General features: G+C 42.4%; 2 protein-coding genes across 2 annotated transcripts in view; one reads left to right on the top strand and one right to left on the bottom strand.

Moving 5' to 3' along the window:
• Window positions 1-6,900, bottom strand: part of LOC137655481 (relaxin receptor 2-like) — a 122,421-nt gene extending 115,521 nt beyond the window's left edge. The window contains exons 1-2 of the mRNA XM_068389379.1: window positions 6,656-6,900; window positions 5,857-5,929 (exon numbers count right to left, since the gene is read on the bottom strand). Of these exons, the coding sequence (XP_068245480.1) occupies window positions 5,857-5,929; window positions 6,656-6,900 (318 nt within the window). The remainder of the gene's footprint in view (window positions 1-5,856; window positions 5,930-6,655) is intronic.
• A 187-nt stretch (window positions 6,901-7,087) lies between these two features.
• On the top strand, window positions 7,088-8,812 carry LOC137655480 (uncharacterized). The gene is made up of 3 exons (XM_068389377.1): window positions 7,088-7,385; window positions 7,578-7,938; window positions 8,062-8,812. The coding sequence occupies exons 1-3, from the start codon at window positions 7,088-7,090 to the stop codon at window positions 8,810-8,812; spliced, it is 1,410 nt and encodes a 469-aa protein (XP_068245478.1).
• The last annotated feature ends 11,188 nt before the right edge of the window (window positions 8,813-20,000 follow it).

Below are 20,000 nucleotides of genomic sequence, written 5' to 3'. Positions count from 1 at the left end.
AAACAGAAAAAAAGCCAAGTGATGAAAGTAAATATGGAAATAAATAAATTACAAGAGAAGTAATGAACAGTATAAAATATCTTAAGAACAATAACAACATTAAAACAGATCTTTCATATCTAAACTATAAAAACAGATTCATGTTGGCCTGTTCTGCAAAAGAATATTTGCTGCAAGTTTGAACTTTTAAAGTTCATTATGTAATCAAAACTAATCCCTGCTCTTAAATACATTGACCTCAGCACAGTATGCCAAAAAAATGCTAATTAGAATATAAGTTCTCATAGCTTTCGAGAATTCGGCCTAATCTGGTGTTAAAGAAACATTCTATTCCCAATAGAGTTCTCCCAAAATTTTTCCCTCTCTTCACTTTACGGTATTATTATTATTATTATTATTATTATTATTATTATTATCATTATTTGTTAAGCTACAACCTTAGCTGGAAATGCAGGATGCTATAAGCCCAGGGACCCCAACAGGGAAAATAGCCCATGAGGAAAGGAAACAAGAAAAAAGTAAATATTTTAAGAACAGTAACATTAAAATAAATATTCCCTGTATAAACTATAATAACTTTAACAAAACAAGAGGAAGAGAAACAAGATAAAATAGTGTTTCCTAGTGTACCCTCAAGCAAGAGAACTCTAATGCAAGACAGTGGAAGACCATGGTACAGAGGCTATACCCCTACCCAAGATTAGAGAACAATGGTTTGATTTTGGAGTGTCCTTCTCCTAGAAAAACTGCTTACCTTAGCTAAAGAGTCTCTTCTACTCTTACCAAGAGGAAAGTGGCCACTAGTATTGGTGTTAAGGAAGCATACTGTTCCCCAATAGTGATCTCCAAAAATATTTTTCCCTCTCTTTATGTTATTGCTGCTAATTCAAACCTCTGTTACCATTTCTCTATTTACCTTTCAGTATTCTACTGGAATTGTACTATGCTCGAATTTTAGATCTTCAGTGTACATTTAAATGCCCAAGATAGAGACGAATGATTAAATCTAACCGAGACCCTTTGCACCAATAGGCGTAGGAAGAGATGAGGATAAGTGTACACAATCTCTTTATAATGAAACCACCTTTCCTATACAATTCTTAGATAATAATTAATGAAAACTTAAAAAAACTAATTTTTCAAACATCCCAGTTATCTAGTTAACTTGAAGTATTAATAACTTACTATGAGATTCAGGGCCTCTGTAACACGGTTTTTTCGCAGTAACTTTTTTTCTATGAATTTCATAAATATAACGCTTATTCAGAATGCACATTATATACACACATAAATTTTGACTATATTCTGCATTACGTAGGTTGAATAAATTTGGTACTTTATTAAGTAAAAGTGACGATTTTTGAAGACGGGCCAACTTACTCAGAGAAAAGGTTTCGAACGCACTCGTTACGTAACTTATGACGGCATTTCTTCTCTCTTTCTCGATCGATGATTGGTTATACGTAACGAAGGCTATACCTCTGCCAACAATAACACAAAAGTGTAAATAAAAGCAAAGCAGTACACCTTTATGAACTCTGAAACCTCTCCACTGAGAATTGTCATAATGAACAAACGAACAAAATATGTTAATAAATACAAAAACACTTCGATTATTTGTCTAACTCCCAAAATAAGTTTCCTAAGAAATTACAGTCTACTTTATAGCTCACAATCAGACTGACAAGGTGTAGGAAATAGTTGGTAATTTTCAAAAACGTAGTAGACAAGCTTGATTTGATAACTGCTACATCCAATGTCAAGCAATTTTTATTTATTGTCTATCTACCGATCTATTTACTGTAAAAAAAAAAAAAAATAAATAGCCGGTACTGCATTTTGCTTTAAACTTTCACCAATGATTATCGTCAGAATGATGACTTCATGAGGCTCCACCCACTTTAGCCTCGTTATAATTCTGAATAACACTGAAGGCTATCATGGGCATTGTTGAATCAGAAAATTAAAATTCTGGCTATAAAAACTTATTTCTCGAGTAGTTGTAAGAAGTGCTAAATGATCCTCAAGGATCCCATCAGTTGGCCTAAACGTTTAATTCATGGGTGTCCGGTCAATTCGTCGACGGCAATTCGTCGTTGCTCAATTCGTCGTTACTCAATTGATCGTTGCTCAATTTGTCCCCAAGTCAATTCGTCGTTGGGCAAATCGTCGAGTTCAATTATTTATTTTCGCATTCTCGACACTTTTTTTTTTTTTTTTTGTTACATATTGGACCCTTTTTGCTTCCTCAAAAAAGAAATTGTCTAATGACAATTTTAGTTCAAAATTAATTTTTAAAACTTTGCTCCTTAAAAAAGAATTATCTAACGGCAATTTTAGTTTGAAAGTAATTTTTAGAATGTTCCGTCTGCCGCCCAAGTCTTGTACACTTTTAAATGTCTCACCGCTTCATCACTTGCAAATATCAATATTCAGCTTGAATCTTCGATTCCACTATCATACTTTAAAAAAATTTCATTAGTGTCTAAGCAAGAGTATTCACTGGGAATGGAGAACCCAACATTTGTTTGTGGGGTTGCGGGATAATTAAAATCTGCTTGCCTCCAACGTCTGATATTCTTACTGAGTTGTTCCAACCGAGGAATTTGTGATAAAGCACATTCGTTTAACTTTTCAACTTCACCAGCGATGATTGAGCGAGGTGCATCACGAGATGAAAATGACTTTGCTTTAATATTTGAGACCACAGTCTTCGCATTTACCTCTGCGGCTGTTGAAGCGTGATTGTGGATACCAACCTTTCTTAATCTCTATATAGTTTTCATCAGTATGAAGTCTCACCTTGCATGCACGATTTCACACCTCCAGTAGGTCTTCAGTCTATCTGCACTCTCCTTATTCTTAATATATATATAATTCTCTTCATCAGCAACTTTGTTTTTGCCTTTCTCTGAAATTAAAATAAAAGTTAAACAACCTAGTGTCTTTTAACTTGGGGACAAATTGCCCAACGACGAATTGACTTGGGGACAAATTGAGCAACGATGAATTGAGCGGGACGAATTGCGCAACGACAAATTCACCAGGGACGAATTGCCCTAGCACCAATTCATGTATACTACTGTTGCGGGACTACTGCGACAGTAGTATTACTACGCTAGCACAGATACCCCACCCACATTTATGTATCGTTCCGCCATTCATAAAGTCTGTGTCATTTTTTTTCAATGTGCAATAAGCCATGGCCTCCTCAGAATTTAAGCTTTATATTAGATGATAGGCTATTTCATTAAGCTGACAAATTTATGGCAACTGGGTATGTGTTACGAACTCCCTCTAGAAGGAAGCCATAACGGGTTCTTTTATCTTATTCACAAATCCAGTGACAAAAACTCAAATCAGTAGGAACGAGGAAAACCAGAAAGACACAAGGGCAAAAATTTCACAATATTTATTACAACAATAAAGGTACTAACACTGATGGCCCACAAAAAGTAATAAATTGATTAAGTCCAAAATGCCATCGATAAACTCAATGAGTCACCTAATGCTAAAACTAAACCCTACTCATAGTGAGGAAATCAAATCTTTAATGTAAAGGTATCCAAAAGCCTTTACCCACCACGCTAACCTATTACTAAACAGAAAGGAAAGAAGTGGAAGAACATACAAAAAGAAACAATAATCCTACCTATATCACAATCTAAACCTTAATATTAAAGTAGATAATCTTACAACACTCTCATATTAAACCTTCATCCGCTTTGACAATAGTTAAATGCACAAATATATTGGTCCTATGACACAGACCGGTACTGATATAGACGAGTCCATCTGCTGCTCAAAAATATGGTCACAAGCAGTCACTCTCATCAGTGGAACAGCCCTTCACAACCGTTGGTGGATATGCACTTTCAGTCTATGGCTCGACAAAATACAGGGGATGTTCCTCTTACCTGAGAGAAGCCTCCCTACTTGCTCCAACAAGACCACTCTGGTGCTGATACAGTAGATATATCCATCAAAGATGAAAAAGGCTCTCGAGCCCTGCTCTACACAAAACTGCCAATGTCCAGGTTAAGCAGTAGATCACTTGAATCACAGTTGCAAGTCTTGTTCTCTCACGTAGCTTCACAGGTAAACTGCCTTCCACATTAAGAAGCAGCTCAATGACAAATTGTATATATAATCCACAAAAGCAGATCAGCAGCTCCAGAGTCTTCAACGGCCTTGAACTCGACTCTCGAGAATACTTTAGGAGAGTCACAAGTCACCTCTCCTTACAACACTCCCAGTCACCACAAAGAAAAATAAATGAGTTAAAAATTTGCCAAGGAAGTAAAAATACTGAGGAAGGCCGCACTTCAAAATGCACTCAATAGATGGCACCACAAAACTTAAGCTTTTTCAACCAAAGCAAATTAAACATTACATTTAAACCAAAGCAAATTAAACACTACATTCAACCAAAATATATGTACTAAGGTAAAACCAACAGCAAAATACTTAATTTAGCTTTACAAAATTGTAAACAAAATAAGAATGAAAGCCATCAGTGCAAAAAGGCAAAACAACAAAATTTTACTTTAAAATTACGTTACTGCCTGACAGTATGTTATTGCCGATGTTGAAGCTAAAGATAAAGTTTGGTATCATTCCTTCATTGCATTATCATCTTTACTACTATTTGTTTTGCTACATGTAGTAATTATTTTAAAGGATAAATGAATTATGTTCACTTTACTCCTATAAATTCCCATAAGATGTACAAATAAAACTCCTAAAACTATTCATGATTTATTTACAAACTGCAGTCATGCCCAAAACATAGCCAACACGGTCGTACGGCCTAAGAAGAAGAAAAAAAAAAAATATATCGGATGATCCGTTGGTCTGATGGAGAGTTTAGCACAAAATTCTCATTTTAACAAAAATAGTTATATCAAGACTGTTTACATACAATCTCTCTCTCTCTCTCTCTCTCTCTCTCTCTCTCTCTCTCTCTCTCTCTCTCTCTCTCTCTCTCTCTGGTGGCATAGTGAATAGTTAATGAAAATGTTCAAAAGCCTGAGTGACATTTCAAGTATTATAATCATATTACGCTAAATACAAATCAGACCATAAACATTGGATTTAAACTAGAAACTGAATAATTACCTATTCAGGCTATAGTAAATATGGCCATGGGATTTCTCTTGACTGTATAAAGTTGCAAGTCGTAAGATAAATGCAGTTTTGCAACCACAGGGGCAATTCCAAATCCTGCTAGCCATTCTTGACTGTTATGGGTTCCAGAGCCGATGGAAGAAGGTGAATGGGTTTCCGGTGGATGAGCGGGGCAAAATTTTGTCAAAAGGTGTTTACATTGCTTACATAATGAATGTTTTCGACTCTTGGCTCGTTATCACTGGCCATGGCGTCGGCTAGATCATTTTTACTCTATAAAAATTTAAACTATCGGGTTTAGGTTATTGAAAATGCTGAAAAAATTTGTGTGTGGTTGTAAAATATACATATGTCAACTTTCAGCTACATCCGATGCCTTGATAAGGAGCAAAGTCCAAAAAACCGTGTTACAGAGGCCCTGAATCTCATAGTAGATAATTTTAACCAAGTAACTTTCCTAATCATAGTGCTGGAGGGACTGTTTGAAGGTTTTAAATTCCGCTCATGAATGGCAAGGGACAGTGACATTGTCCTAGAGACTGATTATTATATAAATATGATCAGACTCCAAGCGCCCTCTCCACCCTAGCTAGGATCAAGGAGGGCCAGGCAATGGCTGCTGATGACTCAGCAAATAGACCTACACGTTCCCTCAAACACTCCCCCCTTAGCGCACAAGGATGGACCGGTTTCAGTGACAAAAAAAAAAAAAAAAAAAAAAAAACTAACGAGTTCGAGCGGGACTCCAACCCCAGTCTGGCGTTCAGCAGTCAGGGACGTTTCCACATCGGTCCCCACAACCCTTCATATTTGGAGTATTGTTATTAATTACATATGGGCATTCTCTCTTGCTCCCTTTCCTGTTAGAGCTGATATAAGAATATTTACTCCAACACAGACTTCTCTATTAATTCTTCACATGATTCCTTTCATTTTATCGATCTTTTATATTCTGCATTTCTTGCTATTGCTACCAATTCTCTCCTTTGTAAATGAACCTCTCTTTTAGCAAGATGGATGACCGTGTAACACCCGTCAAACTACCTCTTCTGTGGAAATCGGCAATTACATGATTCCATAATTAAGAAAAAAATTCCTATGTATTATTTTTTTAACTATTTTTATAAACAATCTTCCTATACCTAATTATTTGTTCCGTAACTGAAATACAAACCACGCTATTTACATGGGGTAATTACTTGGCGTAGCTGAATAACGAGCCATTAGAATTTTAACGAGGGTTTACTACCCCACCGCTAGTTACCGGGGGGGGGGGGGTGTGGGGAGGGGTAGCTTGCCAACCCCCCCCCCCCACACACACACACTAGTGAATGCTTCACTTTGCTTTTGGCTTGGGCGGAGAACAGACCTGTCTGCTCTCTCCATCGCTTTGACTGCCATTAATCTGTTTTGCTTCTTCTTTCTCAGAGTGTGTGAAGTTGGCCTCTATCATCATGCGTACGTGTCCTGGTTTACCTGACCGCCCTTGTGGGACCTTTATGTCGGCGGTAGACACTGATCCCCACACCTTGTGTCCTCATTGTAGGGGCCAACGGTGTGATAGCGGTAACGTATGTATTGAATGTAGGGTGGGTCTACCTCCCAGAGGGAGAGGTTTGCCCGATGCCGGAAGAAAAAGTCTAAAAGGGATATTTCTCCTTTGGAGGCTTCTTTGAAGAGAGAAGATTCCAAGACTTCTTCTATCGTAGCCCTTTCCTCCACCGAAGCTCCCACTCGAGCGGTCTCTTCCGAGAGGCCGGCGAGTGGTAGCATAGACCGTATTGCTGTTGACCGATCCCGGGGTGCGGGAGAGGTAGTTTCCTCCCATAGCGAGGCAGCTGCCCCTCCTCCCCCGGAGGAGGATTTAAATATTGATTCGTCTGTTAAGAACAATGATTTATTACAGCTTTGGGCCTTCTTGGGGCTTCAGGGTTCGGCCTCCAGGGAAGCCCTGTTTAACATGATCAAACAAGGTGCAGCTGTTAAACAATTGCCAACTACAGCAGGGATAGATCCTCTGTCTGTCGTTGACGTTGTTGTAACGGAGGCATTGGGTGTGTCTAGTCAAACTCCTGTGCCTGTTGTTGCTGAGGTAGCTGAAGGCTTAAGTTCCCCCTCCAAACATCTTTCGAGGGAGGAACTAAGTCCTACGGTCTCTCCTGCCGGTGATGCTCCCCCTCGGGGGAGTTCACTTACAGACACTCCTCTGCGGAGGCCTTACGATGGTCAGCTCGCTGACCCCACGGCCCCTCGTGGGGGTATAAGGCGGTAGGCTCATCCTCCCCTTCGCCGTAGAGGTCTTCCTTCTCCTCACAAGGGAGTTAGGAGGCCCCTCTTCGGCTCGTCATCCCCGCAGTCCTCTGCGGAGGAGACGACTCGCCGTTCACCAATCCTGCCAGCTACCACCTTAGACCTCTCCGGAGATCGTTCGCGATCCCCTTCGGAGGAAGGTCGTCCTTCGGGATCCTGTGACCAGTCTCCCTCCAGACCTGCTGACCTGCCGACACCCTTTGAAGATTCTGATGCGCAGTACGCGCCGTCTAAACCTGTCATTGCACAGGGACCGGTCCCTTCGGGGCATAAGGGACTTGAGCGCAAATCTGCGCCTCATATCCTTAAGCTCCAGGTTAAACATACGCGCCCTCATGCTGCTGCTGCCGTTCCATACTTAGCGCCACAGCGCTCACTTGTGCGCGTGCCTGCACCTGTTCCTGTTACGTGCCTGGGTTCCCCTGCGCGCCCACAGCCTACTGCGCCCCGGCGCCCACCAGCAGTTCCTGATCTAGCGCGCCAGCGCTCACCTGCGCACACGTGCTCACCTGCGCTCCAGTGCCCACCAGTTCCTGTCACGTTGCGCACAGTCTAAGAGGCACCTAGGTTAGCACACAGGCGCTCACAGGTACCTCTAGACTCTCAGCGCCCTTCTGGAGTTAGGCGCGAGGCACGCCTATCGCGCGCAGTTCCTATCACGTCGCGCGCAGTTCCTATCACGTCGCGCCCAGCCCAGAAGGGGCCTAAGTTAGCGCATGGGCGCTCACAGGTACCCCTGCACTCTCCATCCAGACTGCACAATCCTGTATGCGCTCCTCCAGTTGCGCACGATGTTCCAGTTGCGCGCGATGTTCCAGTTGCGCGCCACATTCCAGTTGCGTGCAAGGCGCATCATGCAACTCAAAAGCGCACACCTGTGCGCCCTAATCCGATCGCGCGCCCATCGCGCCCATCGCAGCATCGCACACTTGTGTGCCATAATCCGATCTCGCGCCCTGAGCGCCCATCGCAGCAGCGCACACCTGTGCACCCATATCCTGATGCACGCCATGCGCGCCCACGATCCCCTGCGCGCCCAGCGCGCCCACGGTCTCCTCAGGTTAATATACCTGCACAGACTGCTCAGCGCTCACCTGCTCGCCAACACGCAGACCCACCCTCGTGCTATCACGAGGCTGCGCAATCACGCCCTTGCCCAGTACTTCCAGATACGCGCCCATGCGCTACTGCTCACTCGCGCCCGACAGTACCGCATCAGGTTCCTGAGCCCCCTTGCATCCAGCCTTCAACCCCTCATCACGATCTAGCTCCTGCACGCCATACGCCCTCGCCATCTCCTACGCGCGCCCGCGCCCACGTACCTGCGCCATCTCCTGCGTTCCCCCGCGCCTACGTGCCCACGCCACCTCCTTAGCGCCATCGCGCCCACGCGCCCACGCGCCCGCGCCACTGCGCCCTCGCCCCCGCGCCAACAACCTCGCACGCCCCCGCGCCAACAACCTCGCACGCCCGCGCCCATCGCGAGCGTGAAATTCCTATTGCGCACTATCCTTTCGTGCGCGACCCAGGACAGGGCTCATCGCGCGACCTCCAGCACGATTGTTGTCAGGCTGACAGGTGATCATCTCGTTCCCCTCCCCGAAAACGCAGAACAGCGCACTCGCCGGAGGAGGGGCGGTTCCTGGACAGGTCTAAGGACTCTCTTATTTCAGCTTCTCTTCAGACGAACCCTCGTTTGTCGACTCCTCCAAGGGATCGAACGATCCCCTTCCCTCCAGGGAGAGTGTCTGACAGTGCGACTGTCAGCCAGTAGCCCTGGTTCGGGACCCTGGTCAGAGCTCTTATGCAGGCTATGGAGCCTGTGCTCTCTGACTTAGGTTCACAAATCAGTGGCAGCTGCCTCCCCCCTGAAGAGGAATAGAGGAGTTCCCTCCGTGGAGACATCTCCTAGGGCTATCCTGTCTCCTTGCAAATCCTTGCTCAAGGTTCCTTCTCCCCCCCCCTGACTTTCTCTCCCTTCCCTGCGGATGAGGATTACCCATCCTCAGGAGAGTCAGACGAGCCGGACCGTTCCCCCATCGCACCACTGGGGGAAACTCCGCCTCTTCCTGAGAAGTCTTCTCGAACAGGGGGGGAAAAAGCCTGCATCCATCTTTACTCGAGTCCTGTATCCCTCCCAGGAGGGAACCGAAAGACTCTAAGACTATTCCCAAGTATTTGGCAAGGATCAGACAGGAGCCAGCTAGACCTTCGGAGGATGTCCACGAGTCCCCCCAGGAAGAGCCACTGGGGACAGGAGGCTTTGCTGCCAGTCCTTCAGGAGGAGAGCACCAAGAGTCAGAACATGCATTCTGGCAAGTTCTGACCCTCATGAGGAACCTTAACGGGATTCCAGACCCAGAGATTCCTCCTCATGAGGGTAAGGACACGGTCTTGGACCGACTCTACGGCACCCAGAAACCCTCTAGGGCCAGTGCAGCTTTGCCCTTGTCACAAGGGATGAAGAGTGCCAGAGACAAGGTCACAAGGTCGAGGGCCAGATCTCTGAGCTTGCCTCCTCCAGTAGATCCAGCGCTGGTAACAAGCTCCTCCCTTCTCCTCATTTCCATCAGAGGAGGTATTTTGAGATCCTTGAGGAGACTTGTTTGGGTCTTCCAGTTCACCACTCCGTGGAAGAACTCACTGGGGGAGTCCCTCTAGAGAGACTCTCCAACCAGCATGTGTCCTATTAAGCTACTGAGATTATAAGCCAGGAGAAGGTGGCGAGGAGTGCCATGCAGGCAACTTCATGGCTTGACATCTGGCTGGGGTCTCTAGGCATCCTGGTGCGGTCTGAGGATCTGTCCAAAGAAAGCACCAGGAAGGCACTGGAGACATTCTTGCTCTCAGGCACATGGACCATCGAGTTTCTGGCCCACCAAGTCTTGAGCTTGTGGGCCAACACGTTTCTCAAACGATGGGACGCAGTGGCTGAGAGATTCCACCAGAAGGTCCCCAGTTCCGACGTTAGCAGGCTCAGACACTCTTCCGTGCTCGGTAAGAGTTTGTTTGAGCCTAAGGACGTGGAGCTAACCGCTTAGAGGTGGAGGAAGTCCAACCAGGATTCCCTCATCCATAGGGCCCTGACATCGAGGCCCTACAAACCTCCAGCAGCCCAATAGTCCCGTCCAGCTAAGGACACAAAGAAGACTACAGCATCAAAGCCGAAGGTGTCTAAGCCCTTTCCTGCCAAGAGCAGAAAGAGCAATAAGTCCTCCAGGGTAGGTAAAAATCCTAGAGGAAACGGCCAAGGCTGCAGACGCTAGGATTGGCAGTCCCCCTGCATGTACACCATTGGGGGGATGCCTACAAAGTTGCGCGACAAGGTGGCAGCAACACGGGGCAGATACCTGGACGATTTCCATGATCGGTCAGGGTTATCGCGTCCCGTTCATAGCTTCTCTACCTCCCCTGACAGCGAATCCAGTGTCATTGAGCTCCCTTACTATGGGATCAGTAAGGGGACAAGCCCTCCGGGCAGAAGATCCAGACCATGTTGAAGAAGAACGCTCTCCAAGAGGTAAGGGACGGGTCCCCAGGCTTCTACAGTCGACTCTTTCTTGTAAAGAAGGCGTCTGGAGGCAGGAGAACAGTCATCGACCTCTCAACCCTGAACGGGTTTGTCAAACAGACTCCGTTCAGTATAGAGACCACAAGACTTCATGTGTACACTGGACCTGAAGGACGTATACTTCCAGATCCTAGTCCATCCATCTTCAAGGAAGTACTTAAGATTTTGCCTAGACGACAAGATCTACCAGTTCAAGGTGCTGTGTTTCAGTCTCTCCACAGCCCCTCAGGTGTTCACCAGAGTGTTCACCCTGATATCATCATGGGCTCACAGGATCGGCATCCGTCTCCTTCGTTATCTGGACGACTGGTTGATCCTAGCGGACTCGGAGGCAACCCTTCTTCGCCACCGAGACAAGCCTCTTGAACTTTGCCAGGATCTAGGGATCATGGTAAACCTCAAGAAGTCTTCTCTGCAGCCCTCTCAGAAACTGGTATACCTAGGCATGATCATAGACACCAGTCTCCACAAAGCCTTCCCATCAGACGACAGGATAGCAAGGCTGAGGAAGGTTGCAAGGCCTTTCCTCAATCGAGAAGAACTTCCAGCCCAAACGTGGTTACGTCTCCTTGGCCACCTCTCCTCCCTGGCCCGTCTGGTTTCCAACAGTCGCATCAGAATGAGATCTCTCCAGTGGTGACTCAAGTCCCAGTGGAATCAAGGACATGATTCCCCGGACACTTTGATCCCTGTGGGTCATGCGGAACAGACAGACCTCCAGTGGTGGGTGGCAGACGAGAACCTAGGAAAGGGAGTGGATCTTCTCGTCCTTCCTCTGGATTTGATGTTGTTCTCGGACGCATCAAAGAAAGGGTGGGGGGGCCCATGTTCTGAACCACAGGACCTCAGGCCTGTGGTCAGAATCAGAAAAGTACCTTCACATAAACCTGATAGAAATGGAGGCCGTGTTCCTGGCACTTCAGAAGTTCCACCAAGTTCTGGCAGGCCACTCTGTGGTGGTGATGAGCGACAACACCACGGTGGTGGCTTATATCAACAAGCTGGGAGGTTCCTTTTCAGAACAGTTATCCCATCTTGCTCTGAGATGGTCCGAAGTCCACTCGATCACTTTAGCGGATCACTTCATTCCAGGCAGAAGGAATGTGCTCGCCGATAGTCTGAGCAGAGTGACGCAGATAGTGAGTACCGAGTGGTCTTTGGATCCTCAAGTAGCCAACAAAGTCCTGACTTTGTGGGGTTCCCCGACTGTGGATCTGTTCGCTACAGCGTTAAACTTCAAGCTCCCGCTGTACTGCTCCCCAGTCCTGGACCGCAAGGCTCTCTGGCAAGATGCCTTCCAACAATGGTGGAACAGCATTGATTTGTACGCCTTTCCCCCGTTCTGTCTGATGAGGAGGGTGCTCAACAAGACCAGAATATCGGTCAATCTATCAATAACCTTGATAGCTCTGCTTTGGCATCACGCAGAATGGTTCCTGGAACTTCTGCAACTCCTTAGGGAGATTCCGAGAGAACTCCCTCCACATCACGAGCTACTCAAACAACAATACGCCAACATATTCCACAAAGCCGTAGCTTCGCTTTGACTTAACGCCTGGAGACTATCCAGCATCTCCTCACTGAGAGAGGATTTTCTCAACAAGTTGCGAATAGGATGTCTGGACACCTGCGCAAGTCATCCGCAGGGGTCTACCAGGCGAAGTGGCGAGTCTTCTGTGGTTGGTGTCGTGGAAGGGGTATCTCTCCACTCGATGCCACTATTCCAGCAATAGCGGAGTTCCTCGTGTATTTGCGGGAGGAAATGCGCCTTTCAGTCTCGGCAGTGAAAGGCTATCTCTCAGCCTTAAGTCTTGCCTTCAGGCTTAAAGGAGTGGACATTTTTTCCTCGCTGGAACTTTCCCTTCTCATACAAAGTTATGAACTTACCTGCGCTCAGTCGGAAGTGAGACCTCCTCCATGGAACGTTGTTCGAGTTCTCAGGTCTCTGAAGAGACCTCCCTCCTAACCATTATGCCAGGCTTCAGATCGCCACCTTACCTGGAAGACGGTGTTCCTGCTAGCGTTGGCCTCGGCCAAGCGAGTCAGCGAATTGCATGGTCTCTCGTATGACATCGCCCATTCAAGGGATGGGGGGAGGTAACGTTCAGGCTCATCCCTGAGTTTGTTGCCAAGACTTAGAATCCGGGAGTGCCGGACCCTCGGTTCGACTCTTTCCAGGTTACGAGTCTTCGTTCTGTAACAGATGACCCAGACCATCTCCTACGGTGCCCAGTAAGGAGTCTGAGGTTGTATCTTAAAAGAACAGCTGCAGTTCGTCCCCAGGTGCAAGCCTTGTTCGTGAGCACTGGGAAAACGAAGAGGAGGGTCACCAGGAATACTATCTCGGCCTGGATTCGCAAGGTAATACACCTGGCCTTGAATCCTGACCCTTCTCCGTCACGTCGCCCTAGAGCGCATAATGTCTTGGGCATAGCTACGTCCCTGGCCTTCAAGAAAAATTATTCAGTGACACAGGTCCTGCAAGCTGGGGTGTGGAAGCGTCAGACCACCTTCACGGCCCACTACTTGCAAGATGTGACACACAGGAGGCTCAATACGTTCTTTATCGGCCCTGTGGTGGCTGCACAACAGCTGGTCTAACCTTACGCTCCTTAATGGACAAGTAGCAGAAGGTTGAGGGCATTGTTACCTGGTTTTAGTCTGCGTGAATGAAAAGATCTGTCTGGTCCTTATTCTTTTCTTCATTTCTTCATCCTCTCCTCCCTTGGAGAAAGCAGCATCCTGGGTTCTCTGCACAGCTGACCTCAAACCACTGCAGGTAAACCGTGCTTCCTTGTGTTCCTAGTATTAAGTGTAATATTGTCATGTCCCCATACCCTGATGAGGGGGTATTGGGAGAGTCCTAGCCTAGAATTCCATCTGAAGAACTCCAGGTCAACTTCCTAGAATGAGCCACTTCTTCACCTTCGCACACAGCTTATGTAGGCCGCAGCAGTTTCACAGCATGCTAGCGAGGCGCAGGGACTCCTTATTTCCTGAGTACTTACACACTCGAATATGGAGTGCCCAGTATGCCAGTATGGCAGGGACCTACCTCCCTTCCTAAGAGTTGAGTCTGCCCATGTAAATAGCGTGGTTTGTATTTCAGGTATGGAACAAATGACAAATTCGTAGATAATTTGTATTTTTCCTAACTATACAAACCTTAGCTATTTACACATATTTGCCCGCAAGCCCTTTCCCCCGGGATAAGTTCTACCTCTAAGCAAAGTGAAGCATTCACCGGTGTGTGTGTGTGTGTGGGGGGGGGGGGGTTTAGAAAGCTACCCCCCCCCCCCCCCCCCGGCGCTAACTAGCGGCGGGGCAGTAAACCCTCGTTAAAATTCTAATGGCTCGTCATTCAGCTATGCCGAAGTAATTACCCCATGTAAATAGCTAAGGTTTGTATGGTTAGGAAAAATACAAATTATCTATGAATTTGTCATTTTTCATTGCCTTTCTAAAGTACATTTAAAAAAAAAAAACGTAATTTCAATAAGATATTCTCCCTTCAAATATAGTATTCTTAGCCGTATTTCCGTAAAATGCAGGTGACCGTAGTTTTTACCCTACATTGTTAATATCTCTTACGGGTTAGTGATCGTAATATCACTCCTTGATGTCAAATTATCCGTTTTTAAAACAGTAAATGCCTGGAAACATTTATTCCGGTTTTTTTAACCATTTTTACAGCAATTTTTTAAGAGGCTAAAAAAGGAAATTAGGAAACTTCCATGTTGGGTTCCTTTTTTGGAAAGACGCATTTGATGTGAAATGATAAAGAACCTTTTTTCTATTTCTATAAAACTATATAGATTTTTATATTCAATTTCCCATCACGGAATAAAACACTGTTAATTTCTTTCCTATCGTTTATAAACGATTTATATTTTCAAAGAAAACTTTTCATGTAACTTCATTTATAACTAGTCGCAGCAATAACAACAAAAACAACTGCAGCTGTTTCTAATCCACTGTAGGTAAAAGGCCTTAGTCGTAACAACAACAACAGCAACAACACTAAATGCAACCATTTCTAATGCACTGTACGACAAAGGCTTCAGACATTTCCATAATCATACTATGACATCCCTTTTATCACAGTGAGTTGATGCACAATACATATTTCGATTAAACTCATTGCTCAATCTATTAGAGAACTACATCCCCCAATAATCTACCCCTTTGGAAGCTACATTGTTGTTTATTCGAACATGAGAATATAACAGTCAAAATAGCTTGGGTTTACTGATTTATCTGGTAAGCAGTGAATACTGTATTTATAATGATGTCCATTTAATTAAAGCCGATTTTCACTCTATTTAGATAGCTTTGGGATTTACTTTGAATAATGATATAGTGTTCATATTCAAGAAAGCTTTTATCATTTTTAGTAATAGTAATTTTGTAAGTTTGTTTATAAACGATTCATATTTTCAAAGAAATCATTTCATGAAATTTTTCATCAGAAAAAAAATCCAAACTTCAGAAAGGATGAAGGACATGTCTGAGGACTTCGTCTTATAGTGGACTAGAAACGGCTGCATTTGTTGTTGTCGATGTTGTTATTCTGAATGAGTCCTTTGCCCGACAGTAGACTAGAAACGGTTACATTTGCTATTGTTGCTGTTATTGTGACTGAGGTCTTTGTCCTACAGTGGACTAGACACGACCGCATTTGATGTTGTTGTTCTGAATGAGTCCTTTGTCCTACAGTTGACAAGAAACAGTTACATTTATTATTGTTGTTGTTGTTGGGACTAAGGCCTTTGTCCTGAAGTGGACTAGAAACCGCTGCATTTGTTGTTGTTGTTGTTGTTGTGACCGAGGGCTTTGTCCTACAGTGGACTATAAACAATTGCATTTGCTAATGTTGTATTTATTGTTGTTGTTGTTGTGACTGAGGCCTTTGTCCTGCAGTGGACTAGAAACGACTGAATTTGTTATTGTTGTTGTTGTTGTAGTTATAACTGAGGCCTTTATCCTACAGTGGACTAGAAACGGTTACATTTGTTATTGTTGTTGTTATTGTGACTGAGGTCTTTGTCCTGCAGTAAACTGGACACGACCACATTTGTTGTTGTTGTTGTTGTTGTTGTAGTTATAACAGGGCTTTGTCCTACGGTGGACTAGAAGCAGTTGCATTTGCTATTGTTGTTATTGTCGTTATGACTGAGGCTTTTGTCCTGCAGTGGACTAGACATGACCGCATTTGTTGTTGTTGTTACGACTAAGGCCTTTGTCCTACAGCGGACTAGAAACAGTTACATTTGTTATTGCTGTTGTTATTGTTGTTGTTACGATTGAAGTCTTTGTCCTACAGTGGACTTGAAACGGTTATATTTGTTATTGTTGTTGTTATTGTGACTGAGGGCTTTGTCCTGCAGTGGACTAGAAACGGTTACATTTGTTATTGTTGTTGTTATTGTGACTGAGGTCTTTGTTCAGCAGTGGACTAGAAACGGCTGAATTTGTTATTGTTGTTGTTATTGTGACTGAGGTCTTTGTCCTGCAGTGGACTAGAAACGGCCGAATTTGTTATTGTTGTTGTTATTGTGACTGAGGGCTTTGTCCTGCAGTGGACTAGAAACGGTTACATTTGTTATTGTTGTTGTTATTGTGACTGAGGTCTTTGTCCAGCAGTGGACTAGAAACGGCTGAATTTGTTATTGTTGTTGTTATTGTGACTGAGGTCTTTGTCCTGCAGTGGACTAGAAACGGCTGAATTTGTTATTGTTGTTGTTATTGTGACTGAGGTCTTTGTCCTGCAGTGGACTAGAAACGGCTGAATTTGTTATTGTTGTTGTTATTGTGACTGAGGGCTTTGTCCTGCAGTGGACTAGAAACGGTTACATTTGTTATTGTTGTTGTTATTGTGACTGAGGTCTTTGTCCAGCAGTGGACTAGAAACGGCTGAATTTGTTATTGTTGTTGTTATTGTGACTGAGGTCTTTGTCCTGCAGTGGACTAGAAACGGCTGAATTTGTTATTGTTGTTGTTATTGTGACTGAGGGCTTTGTCCTGCAGTGGACTAGAAACGGTTACATTTGTTATTGTTGTTGTTATTGTGACTGAGGTCTTTGTCCAGCAGTGGACTAGAAACGGCTGAATTTGTTATTGTTGTTGTTATTGTGACTGAGGTCTTTGTCCTGCAGTGGACTAGAAACGGCTGAATTTGTTATTGTTGTTGTTATTGTGACTGAGGTCTTTGTCCTGCAGTGGACTAGAAACGGCTGAATTTGTTATTGTTGTTGTTATTGTGACTGAGGGCTTTGTCCTGCATTGGACTAGAAACGGTTACATTTGTTATTGTTGTTGTTATTGTGACTGAGGTCTTTGTCCAGCAGTGGACTAGAAACGGCTGAATTTGTTATTGTTGTTGTTATTGTGACTGAGGTCTTTGTCCTGCAGTGGACTAGAAACGGCTGAATTTGTTATTGTTGTTGTTATTGTGACTGAGGTCTTTGTCCTGCAGTGGACTAGAAACGGCCGAATTTGTTATTGTTGTTGTTATTGTGACTGAGGTCTTTGTCCTGCAGTGAAACTAGAGACGGCCGAATTTGTTATTGTTGTTGTTATTGTGACTGAGGTCTTTGTCCTGCAGTGAAACTAGAAACGGCCGAATTTGTTATTGTTGTTGTTATTGTGACTGAGGTCTTTGTCCTGCAGTGGACTAGACACGACCGCATTTGTTGTTGTTGTTGTTGTTATAACAGGCCTTTGTCCTACGGTGGACTAGAAACAGTTGCATTTGCTATTGTTGATGTTGTTGTTATAACAGGCCTTTGTCCTGCAGTGGACTAGAAACGGCTGCATTTGCTGTTGTTGTTGTTGTTGTTACGATTGAGGTCTTTGTTCTACAGTCACCCAGAAACAGTTGCATTTGTTATTGTTGTTGTTGTATTGACTGAGGGCTTTGTCCTACAGTGGACTAGAAACGGGTGTATTGGTTGTTGTTGTTGTTGTTGTTGTTATTAGGACTAGTTATAAATGAAAAGTTACTTAAAAGGACTTCTTTGTAAATATAAATCGTTTATAAAGGAATATACAAAATTATCTTTCATATATCTTTTGGAATAGTAGTATTAGAGTAACGTGACTTTAGCAACTTCAATTATCTATAAAGAATTTATTGTTGTGAAACAGCTGGTTTAGAAATAAATGGGAAAAATACACAAAAACATATAGAAAAAAACGATTTTCATAACAACAAAGAATAAAACATTCGCATCTATTATCCTGTTTGTTTAAGACAAAAAAAAAAAAAAAAAAAAAAAAAAAAAAAACGGGGAATGGAAGCTGAGTCTAATTAAATTTGAACTTATGAAACCTCAAGACATGTCATAAGAGTAATTTGTGTCTTAAGCTTTTCAGTTGTGGCAATTCTTCAATGTAATTGTTTTGAAAAATCATTTTATGCACTAGTCACTAGTTTTAGCAATGTTTTCATTTACAGAATAGTTATTATATTATTTGTCTTCTATTAGCCTTCATGGTTGTAGAGGATATTGGTAACAAATACTTTTTAATTTTATTTTTTCGATTTAATAGTTTTAAAAAGAACATTTAAGCGAAATATATATATATATATATATATATATATATATATATATATATATATATATATATATATATATATATATATATATATATATATATATATATATATTTTTAGTCAGTTGGTCAAGTCAACTTTTGGTTTTGTGATCTCGAGGTCGACATTTAATGAAACCGATATCAAAGGTATTTGTGGCTTATCTGAATAACTGAGAATCATAAGTTTTAGTGAGCAAGTTATCATAAAACGACTGCACGTCACAACCTTACCAATCAACTATTACCGTGGAGATGGGATGATTTCCATTCTAAATAGATTATCAAAGCTGATTTCGACAGGAATATGGATGATAGAATCAGAATCAACTTTTATATGTCTTAATAACAAAATGAGTAAGTCAGTCATTCACCTTTATTTCGAATTGCTGCAGACGCCGTTAAGATCTAAAGAGAGATAAAAGTTGATTCCGAATCTGAAGTACATATTCCTGTCGAAATCAGATTTGATAGGCTATTTAGAATCGAAATTATCCCACTTCCACACACACACACGCACATACACACACACACACACACACACATATATATATATATATATATATATATATATATATATATATATATATATATATATATATTTGTGTGTGTGTGTGTGTGTGTGTATATGTGTATATATATATACATATATATATATATATATATATATATATATATATATATATATATATATATATATATATGTATATATATGCATATATATGCATATGTATACAGACATATATATACATATATATATATATATATATATATATATATATATATATATATATATATATGTATATATATATGTTGTGTGTATACATATGCATATATATGCATATGTATACACACACACACACACACACACACACACACACATATATATATATATATATATATATATATATATATATATATATATATATATATATATATATATGTGTGTGTGTGTGTGTGTGTGTATAATTGCCTATTTATGAATATATATATATATATATATATATATATATATATATATATATATATGTGTGTGTGTGTGTATATATATAAATGCTTAATTATGCATATATATATATATATATATATATATATATATATATATATATATATATATATATATATATATATATATACATATTTATACATATACATATATATATATATATATATATATATATATATATATATATATATATATATATATATATATATATATATATATATATATATATATATATATATATATATATATATATATATATATTTATATAAATATATATATGGGTCTGGGTCAAATTCCCGACAGCCATAATCCTGACACCCAGTATCCCAACAGCCACAATCCCGACATGCCATAACCCCGACCTGCCCAAATCCCCGACAGGCCATAACCCCG

This window comes from Palaemon carinicauda, chromosome 16 (assembly GCF_036898095.1).
Source record: "Palaemon carinicauda isolate YSFRI2023 chromosome 16, ASM3689809v2, whole genome shotgun sequence".
Lineage (NCBI taxonomy): Eukaryota > Metazoa > Arthropoda > Malacostraca > Decapoda > Palaemonidae > Palaemon > Palaemon carinicauda.
The sequence above is the reverse complement of the archived record's forward strand: the minus strand, read 5'-3'. Positions and strand labels throughout refer to the sequence as shown.

What these genes read in the sequence shown, in the direction of transcription:
- LOC137655480 (XM_068389377.1), top strand. Translation starts at nt 7,088, where the DNA reads ATGATCAAACAAGGTGCAGCTGTTAAACAATTGCCAACTACAGCAGGG. An exon ending in CCCCACGGCCCCTCGTGGGG is followed by an intron (nt 7,386 to 7,577) that starts GTATAAGGCGGT and finishes CTTCGGAGGAAG; the next exon opens with GTCGTCCTTCGGGATCCTGT. An exon ending in CAGCGCTCACCTGCGCACAC is followed by an intron (nt 7,939 to 8,061) that starts GTGCTCACCTGC and finishes TTCTGGAGTTAG; the next exon opens with GCGCGAGGCACGCCTATCGC.